Source organism: Manihot esculenta, chromosome 4 (genome assembly GCF_001659605.2).
Source record: "Manihot esculenta cultivar AM560-2 chromosome 4, M.esculenta_v8, whole genome shotgun sequence".
Classification (NCBI taxonomy): domain Eukaryota; kingdom Viridiplantae; phylum Streptophyta; class Magnoliopsida; order Malpighiales; family Euphorbiaceae; genus Manihot; species Manihot esculenta.
Window position 1 is genome coordinate 33886105 of NC_035164.2, and position 21543 is coordinate 33907647.

Below are 21543 nucleotides of genomic sequence, written 5' to 3' on the forward strand. Positions count from 1 at the left end.
CGCACCGTCCACTTTCGTCCAAAATCATATAGAGGAATGGGGCGGCCAAGTGGATCCCACACTAAAGTCGGCTTGAAGAAATAATGCGGGACCCTTACATAATGCCCTTCCTTTTTTTTCTAAAACTTTTGTATTTAATTAACCGTCGTGTGAGTGGTGATATCCTGCCACGTCATCACCGGGGACTACAACCAGAATAATCCACGTCGGTCCCAGTAATTATGAACATCCATGGCACCCGTGGCTGCTGACTTGGGTTGGTCACCACAGAGGGCAAGGGTGTAAATGTAAAAATATTAGGAAATTTGATAATAATAAATAATTGTTTTTTTTTTCACAGCATGTGATTCTGTGGACATTTATAAGACCAAAACAAGAATGTTCTATTTAAAAGGGAAGCATTGCACGTGATATTTGTATTACTCAATTGGAGTTTTCATTTTTCAAGCATTAACAATGACAAAAATGCCAATGCAATTTTTCACCAAATTAAAATGCATTATTTTCTTATCTTTTAAAAAGTAATTATGTATTCAATAAGTTAATTTTTTTTTCAAAGATTTTTTTAAATATTTTATACAACTTTAACAAAATTAATAATATATTTAGGGCTTATCATATAGATAATATATATTTTTTTTTCCAGAAATCCCGAAAACCATTTTTTAAATATTGTTTCATGTGTGGCAAAAAGGAAAAAAATTGTTTCATGTTTTTTTAAAAAAAAATTATATTTATGGGACAGTGAAGCCCGTAACTTTAAATTAAAAAGAAGAAAGAAAACCCACAAAAGGGTTAAAAAACCCTCTTTGAGATCTCTCTGCTTCTCTTTGCTTTATTAATCAATTGATCTTCACTGCCGAACGTCTCTTAGGTCGAATTGAGCTTTCCATCCTCTCCAGTTCCGATCCAATTCAAATGGGTAAGCTCTCAATTTGATTTATCTGATCCATTCTGGATATAAAAATCTATCTAATATTTATACTTCAATAGATGCTTTGAAGCTGTTTTAGCCATGATTATATGCCTTATTTCCGTTAACTTATGTAGTTATTGTCTTTGCGTTTTGGATGAGTTTGTATAAATGTTTTTGCGGTTTCTTTTTTTTTTTTTTTTCTCGTTAAGTTGCTGAAATTTATTGGGTCTGTTGAATAATTCATACAACTTGAAACATTTATGAATAAATATGGTGTTAATTTTTGTAAAAGACAGTTTAACCTAGTTTGATTTGGTATCTGGGTTTTCAGAAGCAGTTTATAGATTTACAGATTTGTTCTTGGGTTCTGGAAATCTGATCATTATGGAATTGCTAATCAGTTCTATAAATAGGAAAATTAGGAGAAAGGGAAAGGAGTTTGGATTTGGAGAATCCTCTTATTAGTTGATGAATTCTAGTACTCTGGCATGAAATCAGAAATTAGCTCAGGATTATGCTACCATTTTCACTTTCTTTTTCTCGATTCAATGTATCTCAGCAACCAAGTTGATGGTTGCTGCTAACCAATGGTAATGAACCTCACGAACTGAATTTTTTGGTGGATGTTATAGATCATTGTTTTCATCTACGAGTGCTTTTTTGTGATTTTCAGTTTCATGTTTAAATTGAAGGGAGTGGATTGGTTTGTTAATTTGAGGCCTATTGTAAAAATGCCTCTTAACATGAATAATATTAAACATTAGAAGCTTTAATGTTTTTGCTAATATGCTCCCGGTTTCCACTTTCCAGCAAAAAATGAAGAATGTTGTTCTACTCAGCTGATTGATGGAGATGGCACATTTAATGCTACTGGAATGGAATACTTCATCAAGGAGATCGGATTGGGTGAATGTGGACTATCATATGCTGTGGTCTCCATCATGGGCCCTCAAAGTAGTGGTATGCATTCTTCCTTTTTCTCCATTAATTTGTTGATCTCTAGTTTCCTGTGTTTCCAGTGGTGAGCTTTGTGCTGTGATCTATATTTTACATAATCTTGTTGTGCTATAAGTTAGAATAGTATGAAATGTGCAGCATACAAACACAAGGTTTTGCTTTGAAATCAGTCACCTGGACATATATTCTTGTTAACAGGTGGCAAAAGACATTGCTGACATCTTTAAATATGAATAATGCATTTCCTTTTGAGCTCTTCTTTCCACTCTTTTTCTTCTAGTTTAGTTGAGCTTCAGCTTTATCATGTTTTTCTTCCAACTCTTGTTTGTTTAAAAATTACAATGTCTAAAGAGTTAATATTATTTTCTCTGGACTGAACAGGGAAAAGCACTCTGCTAAACCATTTGTTTGGTACCAACTTTAGAGAGATGGATGCATTTAAAGGAAGGTATGTTCTTTTACTGCTTCCATGTTAGTTGATATTCTAAATTCTTGTTCTAAATAAAAGTGAAATTTTGGAAGCTTGACAGATTGCATATTCTGTTTCAGGTCTCAGACCACTAAGGGTATTTGGATGGCTAGATGTGCTGGCATTGAACCTTGTACTCTTGTAATGGACTTAGAGGGTACCGATGGAAGAGAACGAGGAGAGGTATTAATGCTTAACCAAATATTCAATTGGTGTAAAACCATAGCTTTTATAAGTTTTTTTTTTGGGGGGGTAATTGTTTTCTTAGATTTTTTAGGACTGAATGGTGTATATAATGGCCTGAAGGTCTCTAAAGCTTAGGCACATAGCATAATGATTCTTTCAGGAGTTTTGGTCAGGATGTGAATGTACCAAATTCCGAAGCATAATTCACAACTGACTGACTGGTTGAAATTTTACAGATTTAGACCTTGATGTGCAGGGTTTAAATAATTGAGTTGTTGCATATTGACTAATATCTGATTTAAGCACTTGTGGAATGCTCTGGTAAGGCTCTGTGCAACAGGTTGGATGGAGCCTTGATGACTTATATGTATAAACATGCCATAAAGCCCATAGCCATGCATTTTCAGCATGAGAATGTCCACTTTCTTGATGTTTGGTCACACTTACCTTTTCTCTCCCTCTTATTCTAGGATGATACAGCGTTTGAGAAGCAGAGTGCCTTGTTTGCCCTAGCCGTTTCAGATATAGTATTGATTAACATGTAAGATGTTTGTTTCACATGTACCTGAATTCTTCAAATTTATCAGTGTTTGATGAAAATGATTTCACATAATTTGTATGCATTGTCCTGCTGACAAATGTTGCTTAGGTGGTGTCATGATATTGGCCGTGAGCAAGCTGCAAATAAACCTCTTTTGAAGACTGTATTCCAGGTATCTGCTCACAGTAAAGTTGTTTTCATAAGCAGTCAGTCTGGATTGCATAAGCTCCTATTGTTCTGTCTTATGATTTTTGTTTTGTTTCTTTTTTTTGCAAGGTCATGATGCGATTATTTAGTCCACGCAAAACAACTTTGTTGTTTGTCATACGTGATAAAACAAGGGTGTGTTCCCGCTTCTTTCTTATTCCATTTGTTATTATGTTTCAATTATATCTTGCCTTCTGGTGTAAAGCAACCTTGGCAAACTTTTCATTGTCTTGATCTTTTATTATTTACAGACACCACTGGAGAATTTAGAACCTGTTCTAAGAGAAGATATTCAGAAGGTAAACAATGTGGTGCATCCCTTCTCATTCGTTCAAATTTGAAGTAATGTTGTTTTCTTACCTTTCTTTTAACTTCAGATATGGGATGCTGTTCCGAAGCCAGAAGCACACAAGGAAACTCCATTAAGTGAATTTTTTCATGTAAGAGATATCATGCTTTTCTCTGTGACAAGCTTATCTATGTTCTCGTTTGGAATGGAAGCATTTAAGTTGACCTTTGGTTACTTGTCATGTATGGACAGGTGGAAGTTGTTGCCCTTTCTAGTTATGAAGAAAAAGAAGAGCAATTCAAAGAACAAGTAAGACAGATGCTTACCTAATTAACTTGGAAATTAGGTTTCTGAATATTGAGATTGTTTTCGTCTTTCCTAAGTGTTAAAGAGGAAATAAGCATCCAAGTTAAATTTATAATGAAACCAAATTATTCTATTTCAGTGATTCTCAAATGTACTCAATATTGAATTACTGCAGGCCATTTCATCATTTTCCGGAACTAGTTTGTACTATAGAACATAGAGCTAGATTGCTCGGTTAGTTGAAGCTTAAATTTGCTACTTAATGTGTTTGACTGCTTTCTATTAATGCAGGTGGCTAACTTGAGGCAACGATTCTTCCATTCTATTGCGCCTGGTGGGCTTGCTGGAGATCGAAGGGGTGTAGTTCCTGCTTCTGGGTTTTCTTTTAGTGCTCAACAAATATGGAAAGTCATCAAGGAGAATAAGGACCTTGACCTTCCTGCCCACAAGGTACCTTCATGAATGTTTTCTTGGGCAGGGGCTTATAATTAATGTGCAAAATTTTTTTAATGACATCTGTGATCATCCACTTGCAGGTCATGGTTGCTACTGTACGCTGTGAAGAAATTGCAAAGGAAAAGTATGCTAATTTCAGTGCAAATGAGGTACATTCTTTTCATGTCCTTGTTTGTTTCTTAGTAATTTTTATCTTATTTATTTAATAACTTAATCTTGCTAACTTTCTAAAAGTTGAATTGATAAAAGAAAACTATTGAAATTCATCAACCAAATATGTTTATAATCATCCCCAGGGGTGGCATCAAATAGAAGAGTCTGTACAATCCAGTGCTGTCTCTGGCTTTGGAAAGAAGCTTACTTCAACTCTTAATGCTTGTCTATCGGAGTAAGTGTTCCTTTCAAGCCAATTTATAATTTGACTGCATGTGGGCTACTAATTCAATTCGATTTGGGATAGACAACTTCATGGTGCTGTCTTGAGCTGTGCAGATTTGCTATTCTTCACTGTTTTTATAAGCATGCTACTCTTCTCATCCAGTGTGGTAATATTAGGAAAGTACTAGATGGTATTTCCTTTCATAAAAACTTGTAGAAGTGGTGACAAAAATAACTACTTGCTGGAACATTCTTAGCATGCTGACTTTAGAGTATCTAGTGGCTGATAGGTTGGGTACTGATCTTGTTAACTTCTCTATGATAATTTTGGAGGTTTCATATGTTAGAATCATTGTTTTCATTGGTCATTTCTCTCTCCTACTTTGATATTTATGTCATTTTGACTTGGTTAAGATATTCATTATATGACCATACCAGATAAGTGGTTTATTCAACTAAGCATCTCTGATTACTTTTCGATGCAATTTTCTTGCAGTTTTCTACTTGGAATAATATCATCTGATGATCTGCTTTTCTAGTACTTGTTTCATGTTTTAGGACTATCTTATAAAATTCTATGCTCATGTGTTTGTTAGCATTATCATTTTTTTCTTCTTTTAATTCCAGGTACGACGAAGAAGCTATTTATTTTGATGAAGGAGTCAGATCTGCAAAGCGAAAGCAACTTGAAGAAAAATTGCTACAAGTAATCTATCTCTTTATTTGTCTCTTATAGCTCATTGATTGTAATTTAAGCTATTTGATCCATGGAGAAGACTGTAGCATTTCGATGAAACAGAGAATGTTGAATATGAATTATAACCAGTATTTGTATCCATGCGCAACTGAAAGTAGGAGAATATTTGTCATTGATTTTTCTGATATACAAATTATAATAACATCATGAATTAGTAATGGTCAGGAGTTTGTCGCTGTTAAAAATCTCACATCAAGAGGCATCAAGTCTAAGGCGTTTAGACTTTAGAATGGTCATGGGCCAACTAACTGTTTGGTTAGTCCTGAACTTTGACAATAGTTGGTCCAAGCCTAGTCTTCTCACTTCATTACTCTTGCCTCTAGCCCATTCATACACCTCCGTCTTCAATCAAACGGGTCAAGACCTAGTTTTAGATTCAGTTCTAGTTCAAATTGCAAGTGTCAACCTGATGTCCGCTTGCCACTTGATTGGGAGTAAGGGTCTCTCATCTAAAGGAGTCATAAAGTATTGAAAGGTTTACATGGGTCAAGGAGTAATTAACTAATTGGTTAGTTACAACTTTTTACTAGTAATGGGTGGTCCAACCCAACTAAGCCCAGTCTTCATACTTCATGAGCTCTTGACTCTAGTCTATTTATTCACTTCCACCATTTAGTTCAAAGTGCTAATAGTCACCAGCAATTTTTTCTGGATGGGGGGTTCTTGAGGTGCAGTAGCCTATTATCTGCTGTGTAGCCCAAGATGCAATGGACTTCTCAATTACAAATTAGAAAAAATGTATTCTAATTAGAATCCAAACTACTCTGGAATCAACAATTACTTGTGTTAGATCGAGCTGTATCTGGGAATTAGAAGAAACGAAAGGGAAAAGTCTGAATAGTGTTATGCAAGCAGCCCTGTCTGTGCCACCGTTCTCCCTGTTTATGGTGTCCAATCTTGAAGCTTAACCAAATAAGTGTAGACTCTATCCTAAACATAACATTAAAGCAGCACCTGTGGATTTCTTATCTATGGATGCCGTATCCCTCTCCACAGTTTGTGTGGAACTTACAGTTCCCCCTTTAATTGTATAGCTAGATATTTTACAAGGCATCTAACTTCATGATAGTCATCTTCAATATACCTGCATTTACTTTTCTATTAATTGGCTTTACTGGTGGTCTTCTAATTTGGCAGCTTGTCCAACCAGCATATCAATCTATGTTGGGACATTTAAGGTCTGGAGCTCTTGACAAATTCAAGGAAGCATTTGATAAGGCCTTGAATGCAGGGGAAGGGTTTTCTTCAGCTGCTCGTACTTGCAGCCAGTCTTACATGGCTCTATTTGATGAAGGATGTGCAGGTATAGTTTAAGTTTCATTATGAGGTAAATTATTATTTTGTCCTTGATATTTGACAAAATTAATGGCTAGATTCATGTGTTTTTTAAATTGAATTATTTATTTCCTAACATTCACTTTGTCAAACTCTTAAAACATCATGAAATTTGACAAATACTCTCTATTATCTGACAAAAAAGGATAGGTTTTTCCCAAGAATTTTTTGAGAAAATATTCTCAAAGAAAGGAGATTTTCCCAAGGAGAAGAACTCTACAAAGAAATTATTTCCCATAAAAGTTTCATAGGAATTTTTTTTTTCAATAAAAACTTTAAATAATAAAAAATTCTTAACTGTCTCTGGTGAAATTTTAATTACTAAAAGTTTGAATATTTTGTTCTTTAAAATGCTTTTGTTCTTAAAAAATCTTCAAAAATACTCTTTCAAGAAAAAAACTTGAAAAAGGATAATTGTTCTATGAAATTTACTAAAAAGTAATTTAACTAGAAGTAACAATGTCTTTTCATATTTGTTTAACAGCAAAAGTATAATTTTTTTATGGTGTAGCTAGCTCAAAAAGGATTCCAAATACAAGCACTTGTTTGAGCTTGAAAATGCCAGCCCAACTCATTAATTCCAAATTCTGATTTACCCTTCATCGTATCAATTATTTGCTGGAGTGATGTAGACATAAGTACAAAAAGCTTTAAAATAATGAATGGATAACTAAATTATTAAGTCTTAGGTGAAATAATAATTATGGGTCATTGTACCTTAATTATGATGCTCTTTTGTTTCTTCGAATATTATATAACTTCAGAATTGGAAATGTTGGTTTAGCAGAAAAGTTTAATCAAAGAATTTTTTTGACATTGCACGATATAATTACAGATGCTGTCATTGAACAAGCAAACTGGGATTCATCTAAAGTCAGGGATAAGCTGCAACGTGATATAGATGCACATGTTGCCTCTGTTCGTGCTGTTAAACTTTCTGAACTCACATCAGCATTTGAGGTATGATTATCTACAGGTTTTCTCCTCTTTGAAGATCTTACTTCCTTCAGTGATTGTCCTGAATACAAGACGAGTTATATAGTGTAGGCCTGTCAGGGAAAAAATGGAAATTAATTTGGATATCTGCAAACATATTGTACCTAAGATGAATCACTTTATGATGGGTTGGGACATTGTTAAAGGAGTTCATTGGGTCAAGTGTGAAAGTGAAGGTTGGTGCAGAAAATATGTGTGTGTGCAGTTTTGTGATCAATATTTCTTCACTTCATTTTTGCAGCAAATTATTTAACTTCTGCAAAAGAATCACATTTATGTACTTCACATGTTGTAAAAGCTTTTTAGCAATGCCTTGTGGGAAGTTTACTGTCTTCAGAAACTAAAACGTTCACATGAAAAATCTTATGGGACATTTTACAGGAAAAACTGCACACAGGATTATCAGGACCTGTGGAAGCTCTTTTAGAGGGAGCTAATACTGAGACTTGGCCGGCAATAAGGAAGCTTCTGCGTCGTGAAACAGAATCAGCTGTTGCTGGCCTCTCTAGTGCACTTGCTGGCTTTGACATGGATGGACAAACAAAGGATAAAATGCTTAGAAGTTTGGAGAATTATGCAAGAGGTGTAGTTGAAGCAAAAGCAAAGGAAGAAGCTGGACGAGTCCTGATCCGCATGAAAGACAAGTAAGTAGCAACTCCCAGGAAGTAGGATCTTTTTTTATTTGAGTTGCTTGATTTCAGTGTGCATCTTTGGAGATTGACTCTGAAATTTGGGTACAGGTTTTCTATGTTGTTTAGCCATGATTCTGATTCAATGCCACGAGTTTGGACTGGAAAAGAAGACATTCGAGCAATTACTAAAACTGCTCGCTCTGCAGTATGATGCCATTTTAGATTTATGAATATTGAACTTTAATTTGTTGGACTTTCTGTTATTGCATTTGTGCCTTGCTTAATTTGCTTGATTAACCTTTTACCAGTCCTTGAAGTTGTTATCTGTAATGGCTGCAATCCGTTTAGATGATGAAGTTGATCAGATTGAAAGTACCCTATCATCTGCTTTGATGGATACCAAGAGCAATGCTGCTGTTACTGATAGAAGCATAACAACATATGATTCACTGGCATCAAGCACCTGGGATGAGGTTTGACTTTTTCTTATTGCTGAAATTTCTGCCTTGCACAATCTAGTATGTAAAAGCATGTATATTTGAATAGGAAAAGAAAATGACTTAACAAGAAGACCAGACATCTTGCGTTGCACAGATAGATTTGAATGCTGTAAAACTGCTTATTTTCCTGGTCATATTTTAATGAACTAGATTTACCAGGATCATTAAAGATCATGAAGTCTGGCTTTGCAATATAAAATTAAGTGTTGGGTGCTGTGCTGTGGTTTTTACTTAATTCTACTTTCCTAGTTCGATTGCCAGACTTAATTGATTTGTATACTTCTTGAAAATGGTGTGTAGCTTGTTAAAATGAATCCTTTTAAGGATGCAAAGAATGGGTCCACATCTCCAAGTATGCCTATCATGTCAATATGTGCATGCTGATTGGTAGTTTATGTCAGATGTCCAGATTTATTTGACAAGTCTCACTCTTATAAATGTATCTGGGCCTTGCTTGATTTATATTTCTGGGCTTACATACTAGCATAGGGGCCTTCATGTTTGTTTAAGATTTCTCCTAATTTTTTGAGTACATTGTTGTTTAAAGAGCCTTATGCTTTGCATTGGGTCACTAATTAGGACTTGTAACTGTCTTCTACTACAGATTCCATCATCAAGGACATTGATCACACCTGTCCAGTGTAAATCTTTGTGGAGGCAATTCAAGACAGAGACAGAGTACAGTGTCACTCAAGCCATTTCTGCTCAGGCATGATTCTTTCAGCTATAACTCATTTTAGATATTTTTCCCCTTGTTTCTCTTTGAAGTTGGATATTTGACATGGAATTGAAGAATATTATAGACACTTCTTATACAGATTACTAGCGTTGGCTGGGACTCTCCTTGCTAAAAATAAAGGATAAGTTTACAGGTCTCTGTTTGGTCAGAAATATTGTTTTGACCAAACATAAAAATGTTGAAGTTGAACATCTATCGATGATTGGATACCTGTTATAAAATGTTGGACAATATAAGGCGGCAGTGTGCCTTAGCCTGTGGAAGTTAGGTGCAAAAAAATTCTTTGGCTTTGGATATCTTAAGAGTCGAGTGCTTCACACATATGGGCCATAATTTTCATGCCTGATACAGCAATGAGTGTTTTGTGTGCTATATCTGTTATATCATCTTAGCAGAATTTTCCATATCTTCATCATTTCTCTCTTTCAATTTTTAGGAAGCCAGCAGACGTAACAACAACTGGTTACCACCCCCATGGGCGATTGTTGCCCTGATTGTGCTGGGATTTAATGAATTTATGACACTTCTGAGGTAAATCTTTATGATATAGTTATGAAATCTATTTTATTGTGTAAAGATGAGATCCCTTGTGCACTACCTTCTATTTATTTATTTATTTATTTTCTAATTTTTCATGGCAGAAATCCTTTGTATCTGGGTTTCATCTTCGTAGCATTTCTGCTGATGAAAGCCTTATGGGTGCAACTAGACATTTCTGGTGAATTCCAACATGGAGCTGTGAGTCATCTTTATACTATGGACTTGATTGGTTCTAAATTAGATCATATACAGTCATTTTCACTGGCATTTACTTCATACTTGCTCAAAATTGTTAATGAATTTAATGCACTAATAGTAGTTAAGTATTTGCAAGCTTGATTTTGTGAATCTTTTATTTACAGCTTCCTGGGCTCATTTCTTTGTCTACTAAGTTCCTTCCTACGATTATGAACCTAATCAAAAGACTAGCTGAGGAGGGGCAGGTTCCTGCTACTAATAATCCTCAGAGAAACCCAGCATTAGCAACAAAGACTTACCGGAATGAAAATGGCACCAGCAGTGATATGTCAACTGCTTCATCTGGGTTAACTCACACTGAAAATGGAATGGCATACTCGAGCTCCTCAAAAGATGACTAAATGAAATAGCTCTGTTTGGAAGCATTTCTATTACTGTTCAATGATACCAGCCTTCGGCTTGCAGTTTGGTGGGCGGTTGTATGTGTATGGTCCACGGTTGTCAACTCTTGTAAGCATGGAAGAGATACAGATATTGGAGGCATTCATTTTAGTGTATGTGCCATATACAAGGGGCCAGATTGAATGTGAGAAGGCCCCATTAAAATATTCAATAGTGTTTATGCATTAGTCTAGATGTTTTGCTTTTCTATTGAACAAGCTGTTATAGGTCCTTTGTCTAAGCGTTGATGATGGTTGATTATGCTGTTCAATCTTTGTCTTTTAAGAATCTTACTCGTGTTTTCTTTTTCTTAATTGTATTTGTGTTAGTTTGCAGTATCCTTGTTTCCTTTTTGGTGAGAGGAGGATGCTTGATTCAGGAACAAGAAAAATTGTATGGGTTTGCTTCTTTTGTTTTTGTTTTTTGTTTTTTTTGGTAGTTCGTCCCGTAAACAATTCTAGTATTGATGGGTTTGTTTTCTTTTATAGATTGCATTTTGAGGGAGGTGCTGTTGGGATTTTTTTTTTCATTTATATTTTTTCTCGCATCTTTTTTGAACTGTTATAAAGTTATATTAAAATCTCTCGTGCCAAAATCGGGTTACTCGTGCACAATTGTAGCTATGTCATAGTAAAAAATAAAATTGAAAATTGAAAAAAGTGATTATTTTAGATCATATGGTAGTTTTAAATTCTTTATTTGTTTTTTTATATTCTTACACAAGTCCGTAAGAATATTGCTGTTATTGTAACATGCAAAGGAAATTTTTGATATCAAAATAAAAATAGACATGAAAAAAGAAATACTCCAAAATTGAGGGATGATTGGTAAAAACTAAGTTTGCATGCTGCTTTTTTTTTTTTTTTTTTTTTTTTTCCTTCTCTCTGAAAATCAATTTCATTATAAATTTTCACAGAAATACTGCGGTCCATACAAACTGGACCCTAGCTCCATCAATATGCTTAACAAGAAATTGGGCCAAACCTCTGTAAATTACTAAAACTAAAAATATTTGAACTTAAAATCCATAAATCAATATGAATTGTATTAATTTAATGAATAATTTAAAACAATACATAATTAAAAAAACTTACCCATAATTTATTCAAATAAAATAATAAAAAGAACTTAAATGATATGAACTGAATTCATTTTTGAAGTTAAACCTAACCCTTGCTGTCCATTGTTGGAGCTGTGTTAATGTCCTTATGTGTCAGAATAATTTATGGATACATGGCCTATGGGCTATTAATATACATCTTAATTTGTTTGCATTTACTGTATGGGAATTTATTGCATTCTCTGCAATTCATTTTTTCCCTTCTTTATTCTTTTTTTTAGGGCAAAATTGGCTTTAAATATTTAATAAATGAAAATGACATACAGTTGAGCGTCTTTAAATTTTCAACATTCCATAGCTAATTTCCATTTTTGCCACATAGTTTCACTGTCAAAATCTTCATAAATTTTAACTTAGATCCTTATAATACCATGGAAATGGAATGATATTTCATTGAGTTCAATAACAAAATTCATTTTAAGCTAATAATTTTATCATACAAGTGCTTTTGATAGTTAGCAATTAAAAATGCAATGTGGGTGTAACAATAATGCATTAACTTTTATATCTATTCGGTAATAATATCATATTTAAAATTTAAATAATTAAATTATAAAAATTAATTTTTTTTTAATTTTTAGCTAATTACTAACACAACCGGCTACTAAAAAACAGCTAAATTTATCGAATATCCAATAAAACTTTAATTTCAAATTAGTTAAAATTGGTTATATGATTTTTTTTTTTTTGGCATTTTATGAACTTAACTCACTTATATAATATGATACGGAGCTATTAATATTGAATTTTATAGCAGATTTGAATCGAATTTAATTAATTTTTTACTGTTAACGTCTGATGGAAAAAATATGACGAGAGCCGCAGGTCTATTACAAAGTTTGATATGAAAATTCTATCGTTCAAAAATTAATTTTATATTTTAATTATTTTTTTAAATAATTTTATAATTTTACATATTATAATTTTTTTTATTATAAATAACTTTTCTTAATTATTAGAATTTTATTTTTTAATTTTTAAAAAATTATTAGAAATTTATTTTTTAATTTTTAAAAAAATTTAATAGAATTATTTTTTTTATTTATTTATTTTTAATCAAATGATATTAATTAAAATTTTTAAAATCTAATTAGTACTTTATCGTAATGACTTTGTATGAATTTCAATTGTTTTTATAATGATGCATGTGATTCAAACTCAAGAATTTGACTGTAATATGAGTGCGCCATTTTATGAAACATATATGTGGAATTAAGAAGAAGGGCTTGGAGAGTGCCAGATAAAGCAGTGTTACTCCAGGTTGTCTGACAAGAATTAGTGGTAAAGGGAGAATCCTCATTAAACATATATGCCAAGCAAGACCAGACCTTTTTTTGACCATGAAATCTCTTTAAAAAAGAAAAATCTTGGATTTTGCAATCAATTTTTCTTGTTAGAAACAGTTGTATTCTCAGAGAAGCATTAAAACCCACGTTAGGTTTTTTCTCTCAAAAGCTATGTTTACCATATTTTCCTGGAAACCAATCACACAAAACGAAAGGTGTGGTGAAGTGGACAACTCACTTTTGGTGATCTTATGAGCAAAAGATTGCTTCTTTTTAAGTTAAAGTTACCCATTTCATTGTCATTCTTAGTTGATTAAACATTAATTAGGTAAACTAAATTGGAAGCTCATTATTACACTTAAACTTACCAAATCCTAAGGAATCTAAACATATGTTTTGATAAAATAAAGGTTTTCAATTTTAGATTTGATAAATCATCAATTTAGCATTCTGCATACTATTTGCCTTATAAAGTATTACAAAGATTTTGCATGATTATGGAATTATACTTTTCTCTAAAATTGTTTGGTATTCGGTTCTGATTCAGAATTTACGCTTTATTTATTTTTTTGAATTGAGTTGAAATCTGTTTAATTTAAAATAGTTCGAAATGATTTTAAATTTTTAACGGTTGTAATTTAGTTTTAAATTAATTATAGTTTTGATTTTTCATAATTCCTATTTCAATTTTATTTAAATCCAAATTATAAACTTTGAATTCGGTTTCAACTTTAAAAAATATATTTAAAAATAAAAAAATTAAATAAAATATAAAAAAATAAATATAAATTTTAAATATTATTGAATATATATTTTATTAAATAAGTAAATTATATAAAATATATCCATTTACATAATATAAAAAATAATATTACATATAATAATAAAATAACATTATATTTAAATGTGAGTAATATTTTTTACAAATTAAAAATAAATTTAAATTTAATTATTTGATATTTTAACTTATTTATGTATGATTGGCATAATTTTATTAATATTATGAGATTTAGAAAAAAATAGTGTTTTTTAGAGTGTGTGTCTAGAGGGTTACATTTTTCTTTTTTTATTTTTTTTTCTCTTATTGTTTTTTTAGTGACGCATAACTGCCACTCTTCTACAGTGTTACCTGTCTTGTCACGTGGAGCTGTATGTACGGACCCGTTTTGTCACACAGAATCATATGTATGGATGTATCTGCCTGTCTATCTTTATTAGACGGTCATTAATTCTCTTCCGGCGCTCGTGCTGATAGGGTCGTGGCATAGGTAGGTATGCTCTCTTATTCTCCGTCATATCAAACGAGCTAGGCTTCCTTCAGACAGATTTAGGCCCTCGATCAGCCTGACTACTTTAATCGTGAGTCAAATGGTGTGTTGATGGATCGGCCGAATTGGTGGACTCTAATAGACTTTGGACCTATCTCTTTCTCCATAGTTCAGTTAGAATATCAAAAATCCAACAGTCATTAATTATAAAATAATTTATTTTAAAAATTAACTGAATTTAATTTCGATTTTTATTCATAGAAAAGGGACCATAACTGATCTTCTGATTTAAAATTTTGATTCTCATCTCTATATATGTTGCCATTGATTTGTAGATGTAAAAGTGAAAGCCATAAATATTAGCATATTAATGTAGGTCCACCTCATAAATCGATGAGGCACAATATGAAGAGGGTAGATGAAGATTTCCATTTCGTTATTTATTTATTTGTCCTGTTTGTCGATAAATATCAATGACAAAAGGATCAAAGCGTTATATTAGATATAACAATCTTGACGGTTAATTTAAGGAGAAAAATATTTAAAATTTTTATAAAAAATATGATATTCTATTTAAAATCGATGTATAATTTAATATAGTATAATTACATTTTATTTTATTTGAAAATCTAATTTAAATGTATAAATTCTATAATAATTTGTCAATTTTATAAAAGTTTTATCTAAAAATTTTAAAATTCAATTCCAAATATATTAGTTAAGGGTTATTAAAGATTATCTTAAATTAAATTTTATTAAATGTTTTTAAGGTTGAAATAATAATAAGTAAATGGTTCAAGGTTCTTTTTTTAATTTTATTTTTCTAAAATAAGATAGCATTTAATTATATTGTTTTTAAATCCTTAAATTACTTTTTCTTTTCATGTGTTTTCAATTGAGACGCATGAATGAGAAAAGGACAATGGGGGTGTAAGAGTTAAATGCAAAAATTAAAGCATATCAGAATTACACAAGAAATAGACAAATCTTTGTGTCAGATTCTGAATTTGGACTTATATATTTCATTTTTTTAATGTCTATTTTCTCTCCTATAAAATAATAAGCATTAGGCTACACATGAAATTGGTAAAAAATAATTCACTAAAACTAATTTTAAATCAGCTAGAAGTGAATCAAAATTAATTGATTTAATTGGAAGGAATTAACAAAAAAAAAAAACTTACAATCCAAGGCAAATTACACAATGTCTTCTTTATCATATAATTTCATATTAATAACCTATTCAAGTTGTATAATTTTTTTTAAAAAAAAATTAAGAAAATTACCTGTATACTTAATATTTTATCTGATGACTGCGGACCGCCGGATCTCTCCTATTTTGGGCGAGACTGAATCTAAGAGAATAACACTGCTCCGAAACTCATGAAACCTTCCTTTTTGGTTGACTGGTCCAATGTATTAAGTCTCGGTTCAAACACGTGAGACGGGCTAAGTCGGACGCAAGTCTAAGGCTGGTGGAAAATAATTCAGCCCGGTGATGTGATGTAAAGAAGAGCAACTGACCCAGTCACTTTAAAGAGTTCTGTCTGCATACGTCGGAGAATTAAATTATCGTCTGGCATGGAGAGTATAAGTAACACTGTAGCAAGAGACCGTTAGATATTACTAGCAGATAAAAGATAAAATAAAAAATAAAAGAAAAATCTTACTTTCCATCTAATATTACACTCATGCGGTAAATTCTATTATCTGAATCTCATATCATTATTATCTTTTTTTATAACTTTTTAATAGATAATATTCTATGTGTATAAGAAAAGAAAATAGCATACCAGAGAATATTATTATTATTGTTATTTTTTAAAAAAAAATCTAATTATAAAAGGGGAAAAAGGGAGAAGCTGCTGAAAAATAGATAGCGCACATGGAGGAAAGTGAGCCGAAAAGAATTGTGAGTTGGGAGAAAGCGAACAATTTTTCATTTTTTTAAAAAAGAAAAGTCTATTCTATGGTCGTTTTCAATTATAAAATCTGTCTTTCTTTAATTTTTGAGTTGGTTTTTCTCTATTTATGTTTTTAATTATTGGATTGTTTAGAAAAAGTTAAATCAAGCTCTCCCCATATCCTTAATCTCATAGTGTTTTAATTCTGAAACAAATTCAGACATTTTTTTATAAAATTTTTAATTTTACCGCTATAATTCAAAGGGATTTGAGAGCATTGGGGAATTTTTAATTTCAGAGATTAAATTAAAATCTATTGATACATGTAAGAGTTTTAATATAGTTGATTTCCCTCTAAAAGAAGATCATAAAAAAAATTGATCTCCCATATTAATAGCAATGAGGTAATAACTTCACTCAAAGTATGATGCTGATGAGTGCTGAACTGGATTGAATGGACATGATCAGATCAGAAAGCTGCAGAGACTTGATCCAACGACCAATTTATTGTATCTCTCATCTAACAATGGCATTCATGACCACCATTAATGACCCTCTTCCCTTCCAGTTGCTGTTTCAATGATCTCTTATTATTACAGTTGCGTGTTGCATTACACTTTTCTCACCATACTTTCTTTATATTGTTGATTCAACTGTTTAGTAATAAACCAATCTTTTTTCTTTACTGAATAATATTTTCTTTTGTATTCTTTTTGGGCTGCAATCTGTAAGTAGTTGGTGTGTATATATAAGTGTGTAAAAACACACAAAACAAGGCCAACCAGAGACAGCCACAGAGGTGGAGAGAGCAGCTTCTTCTGTGAGTGTTCCACTGGCCTTTGTCTGCCTTCAATGGCTTCTGTTGGGGCAGTGAAGCTCTTCCTTCTTTCCTTGGTTTTATGGGTTTACGCTCTCTCGTCCTGTCAAGGTTCTTCCTTTTCTCTCTTCTTTAATTGGGTTTTGATTTTTATTTTTTTTTTTAACAAATTCTTTGTGCGAAAACAACTTTTTATAGGCAATTGTCAGTGGGTGCAAAAACAAATGCTAAAATATATAAGCTCTATTTCTATCATACTCATTTTCTTTATTTCTAGTTTCTTGCTAAGTTTTCACTTTGCATACATGATATCTTAGCCACTGTTTGATCCATCCACCATTGTTAGAATCCGACTTCAGAAGTAGAGTCTCATATTTTCAACCAGAAGGAAAAAAAAAAAAAAAAAATTTCAGAGTGATCCATCCACCATGCATAAAATCTTCATGGATCAGGACTTCCTGCTTCTTCTTCTTCTTCTTCTTTGTCATGTCTTCATATAGCATTTTCTTCCCTTCTCTGGTTCTTCTTCAGCAGTTGCAAGAGAAGCTTGCAACCAACAGAATTTTGATTTATTTTTTATTTTACAGCTCAGGATGAGTTTGTTAGTTGTTAAAGGCATTTATTTTCTCATTTATTTTAGCTATCTATATAAATATATACAGACAAATCATACAATTTTTTTTTCTTTTACAAATATATATAGACTAATGAATCCATGATAAGAAAATATTAATACTATTTTAGCTGGTAAAAGAAAATTTGTCAAGTATTTGATAGGTTTTCTTAAAAAAAAAAATTATTTGGAGTAAACAAGAAGCTTGATTAATTAGGTTTTAATATCATTTTATATATTGTAATAATGCAGGGAAGCAGAATTTTTACCCATTTGGATACCCATTTATCAAGAAAGCAAGCACTTTCTCATCATCATCATCATCATCAGACTCATCAAGTGGTGGAGAGATTGGCTATGATTATATCGTAGTTGGTGGTGGAACAGCTGGGTGCCCTTTAGCTGCTACATTGTCCCAAAACTTCAGAGTTTTATTGCTTGAAAGAGGTGGTGTTCCTTTCACAAACCCAAATGTCTCATTTTTAAGCAACTTCCATATCGGTCTGGCTGATACTTCTCCAACTTCTGCTTCCCAATACTTCATTTCCACTGATGGAGTCCTCAATGCTAGGGCTAGGGTTTTGGGTGGTGGTAGTAGCATCAATGCTGGGTTCTACACAAGAGCAAGCACAAGGTATGCCTCTCTCTTTCTTGTGGATGGGATTCTCATTCAAATAATAATTAGTAATTAGTTTCTTTATTCTTCTAAGAAGAAATGGTTTAATATTAGGAGACTGTTTTGGGAGGAAGGATATGTTAGGTGCTGATGATGATAGACAATCTTGATTTATTATGACTATCATGAGCTTAATATATCAAGTGTCATCTTCATGGAAAAAGAAGAAATCATTGTTTAGCTAATAAATCAATGGTCACAATTGCTCTTAAAGAAGACAGTTATAAGCTTTAAATGTAATGACGGTGACCATATGATATTCATACAATTTTTTTGTACTTTATTCAGAGTATTTATGATTTCCCCTTTTGACCTAATTTTTTTTATTAAAAAAAATTATCCAAACTGACTTTACATGGATTCAGTACATATGTATGAGAATTTTATGATTGTTAAGTGAATGCCACAATAAGTTTATACTTTGGCTCCACATAGACTCGGTAGGGTTAAAAGAAAGAAAAAAGACTTTTTGCCTCTCAAAATACATGTTAATTATCTCATTTTTCTTTCTCCTCCCCCTTTTGGCATATATCATGTGGTCCTTCTACAGTGTCACAGTTTAAATTCAGTTGTTGACATCTTAGAGAAAAATAAATGCAAAACGTTATAGAAATATATGTTAAAATTTAGAAATTAAAAAGAAAATTTATTGAATTGATGGCAATGGTAATTGTATTGCAGGTTTATACAGAAAGTAGGCTGGGATGAAAAATTGGTGAATGAGTCGTATCCCTGGGTTGAGAAGCAAATTGTTCACAGGCCTAAGGTTGCCCCATGGCAGGTTGCTGTAAGGAACGGTCTATTGGATGTTGGGGTGTCACCTTTTAATGGATTCACATATGATCACATCTATGGAACCAAGTTTGGTGGTACCATTTTCGACCGGTTCGGTCGCCGGCATACTGCTGCAGAGCTGCTCGCCTCCGCGAATCCTCAGACGCTTACTGTCTTGGTACATGCCACAGTCCAAAAGCTTGTATTTGATACATCAGGTATGTTATAGCAATTCATTGCAATAAACAGCTTCATACTGGGTTGCAAAAATTTTTTTATATGGTTTATTCACTTTTATGTTGTTATTTACTTCGGAGGATTTTTGATACTTCAAATTGACTGATACAGGGAAGCGTCCAAAGGCGGTGGGAGTCATATTTAAAGATGAAAATGGCAAGGAACACCAAACATTTCTAGCAAATAACCCAAGAAGTGAAATAATATTGTCCTGTGGAGCCCTTGGCACACCTCAAATGCTGATGCTAAGTGGCATTGGCCCAAGTGATGAACTTAAAAAGATGAGAATTCCATTAGTACTTGACAATGAATTTGTTGGGAAAGGCATGGCTGATAATCCCATGAACACCATTTTTGTTCCAACAAAAAGACCTGTTCAGCAATCCCTAATACAAACTGTAGGGATAACAAAGTTTGGTGTTTATATTGAAGCTAGCAGTGGATTTGGGCAGTCCAATGATAGTATTCACTGTCACCACGGAATCATGTCCGCAGAGGTACTAAGCAACTAATGTTCTTGACTTAAACATTAGCTGATGAATTGTGAAATTGAAGTCTTTTATCATAATGTGCATGATTTACTGGTGTAACCAGATAGGGCAGCTATCTACCATTCCTCCGAAGCAAAGAACACAGGAGGCCATTCAAGCATACATTAAAAGAAAGAAGGACCTACCCCATGAAGCATTCAAGGGAGGCTTCATTATTGAAAAGCTTGCCAACCCCATTTCGACCGGGCAGCTAAGCTTGATCAACACAAATGTTGATGATAACCCTTCTGTTACATTCAACTATTTCAGCCATCCTAAAGACCTGCAGCGCTGTGTTGAAGGGATTAGGATGGCTACAAAGATAGTTCAATCAGAGCACTTCACAAACGTCACACAATGTGATAAGGAGACTGTGGACAAGATTCTTAACATGACTGTTTTGTCTAATGTGAACCTTATACCTAAGCATCCCAACGACACAAAGTCCTTAGAGCAGTTCTGCAAAGACACAGTGATCACAATCTGGCACTATCATGGTGGGTGTCATGTCGGCAAGGTAGTGACCCCTGACTACAAAGTTATTGGTGTTCAAAGGCTTCGAATTGTCGATGGCTCCACATTTGATGAATCCCCTGGCACTAATCCTCAAGCCACAGTCTTGATGATGGGCAGGTATACATTTTTATCTATAGGCTAATAGAAACTATACTCCAGTGAAGCTATGGTAACCAACTAGTATTAAAATGGTTCCCCGTGATATGCAGGTACATGGGACTGAAGATTTTGAGAAAGAGACTAGGAATGGAAGATGGTGTTTAAGGACAAAAAGATCAACCAGAAGCACGAGAAGAACAGTGTTAGTTAAGTTGTTCCAGTGTAAGCTTGTAATGTGTATCCTTAGCAACCAGCTTTGTGATGTGTAGAAAATGTATCTTGCCTTAGGAAAGCAATATTTTCCATCCCATTTGCCCCCTTATTCCATATTGTTGATGAGAGTACTAATAATGGAAGCTAACATTTGGCTGTCTTCTTGCAGTGACAAGTAAAAGAAGAAACAAAAGTAACCTTGCTTCAACTAATTTCAATCCAAATATGTAGGCATTAATTCATTTCTCTTCCTGCAAATCTTCTTCCAAGACGCATGTGTCCCAAAACACCATGAATACACCTGTTAGATGCTAACACTTTTGGACAAGAAGCATTAACTGCTTGTCTGCTTCCCTCATAATAACTGCACAATTTTTCTCTGTATTAGGGGACCATTCTTGGAGTTCATGGAAATGGTAGGTGGAAAGAAATGTGTGTGAGAATTCTGATTCAAGAAAAAGTCCCTAAATTCATGTGAGGCTCAGACTTTAGCAGGTTCATGCATATGAATGAACACCACTGAATCACATCTAGACTCGACTTTGTTCGGGTTGTTAATAGTTTTACTAGCTATTAGATATTAACAGTTATTAACAGTTAGTGATTAATTGTTTATACAGTTATTAACGGTTAGTGATTAATTGTTT

The 21543-nt window shown here is 33.0% G+C and overlaps 2 protein-coding genes across 2 annotated transcripts; both read left to right on the forward strand.

Moving 5' to 3' along the window:
- The first annotated feature begins 753 nt into the window (after positions 1 to 753).
- Positions 754 to 11251, forward strand: LOC110613394 (protein ROOT HAIR DEFECTIVE 3). The gene is made up of 23 exons (XM_021754486.2): positions 754 to 922; positions 1727 to 1876; positions 2255 to 2321; positions 2423 to 2525; positions 2999 to 3069; positions 3178 to 3241; positions 3346 to 3411; positions 3528 to 3575; positions 3654 to 3716; positions 3818 to 3874; positions 4163 to 4321; positions 4408 to 4476; positions 4624 to 4715; positions 5333 to 5411; positions 6600 to 6765; positions 7633 to 7757; positions 8175 to 8437; positions 8534 to 8630; positions 8734 to 8898; positions 9530 to 9634; positions 10101 to 10195; positions 10306 to 10402; positions 10567 to 11251. Exons 1-23 carry the CDS (start codon positions 919 to 921, stop codon positions 10801 to 10803), a joined length of 2442 nt encoding a protein of 813 aa, XP_021610178.1. The 5' UTR covers positions 754 to 918; the 3' UTR covers positions 10804 to 11251.
- A 5813-nt stretch (positions 11252 to 17064) lies between these two features.
- On the forward strand, positions 17065 to 21108 carry LOC110613152 (protein HOTHEAD). Its single transcript, XM_021754131.2, has 6 exons — positions 17065 to 17349; positions 18104 to 18485; positions 19209 to 19519; positions 19650 to 20035; positions 20133 to 20701; positions 20794 to 21108. The coding sequence occupies exons 1-6, from the start codon at positions 17274 to 17276 to the stop codon at positions 20846 to 20848; spliced, it is 1779 nt and encodes a 592-aa protein (XP_021609823.1). The 5' UTR covers positions 17065 to 17273; the 3' UTR covers positions 20849 to 21108.
- The last annotated feature ends 435 nt before the right edge of the window (positions 21109 to 21543 follow it).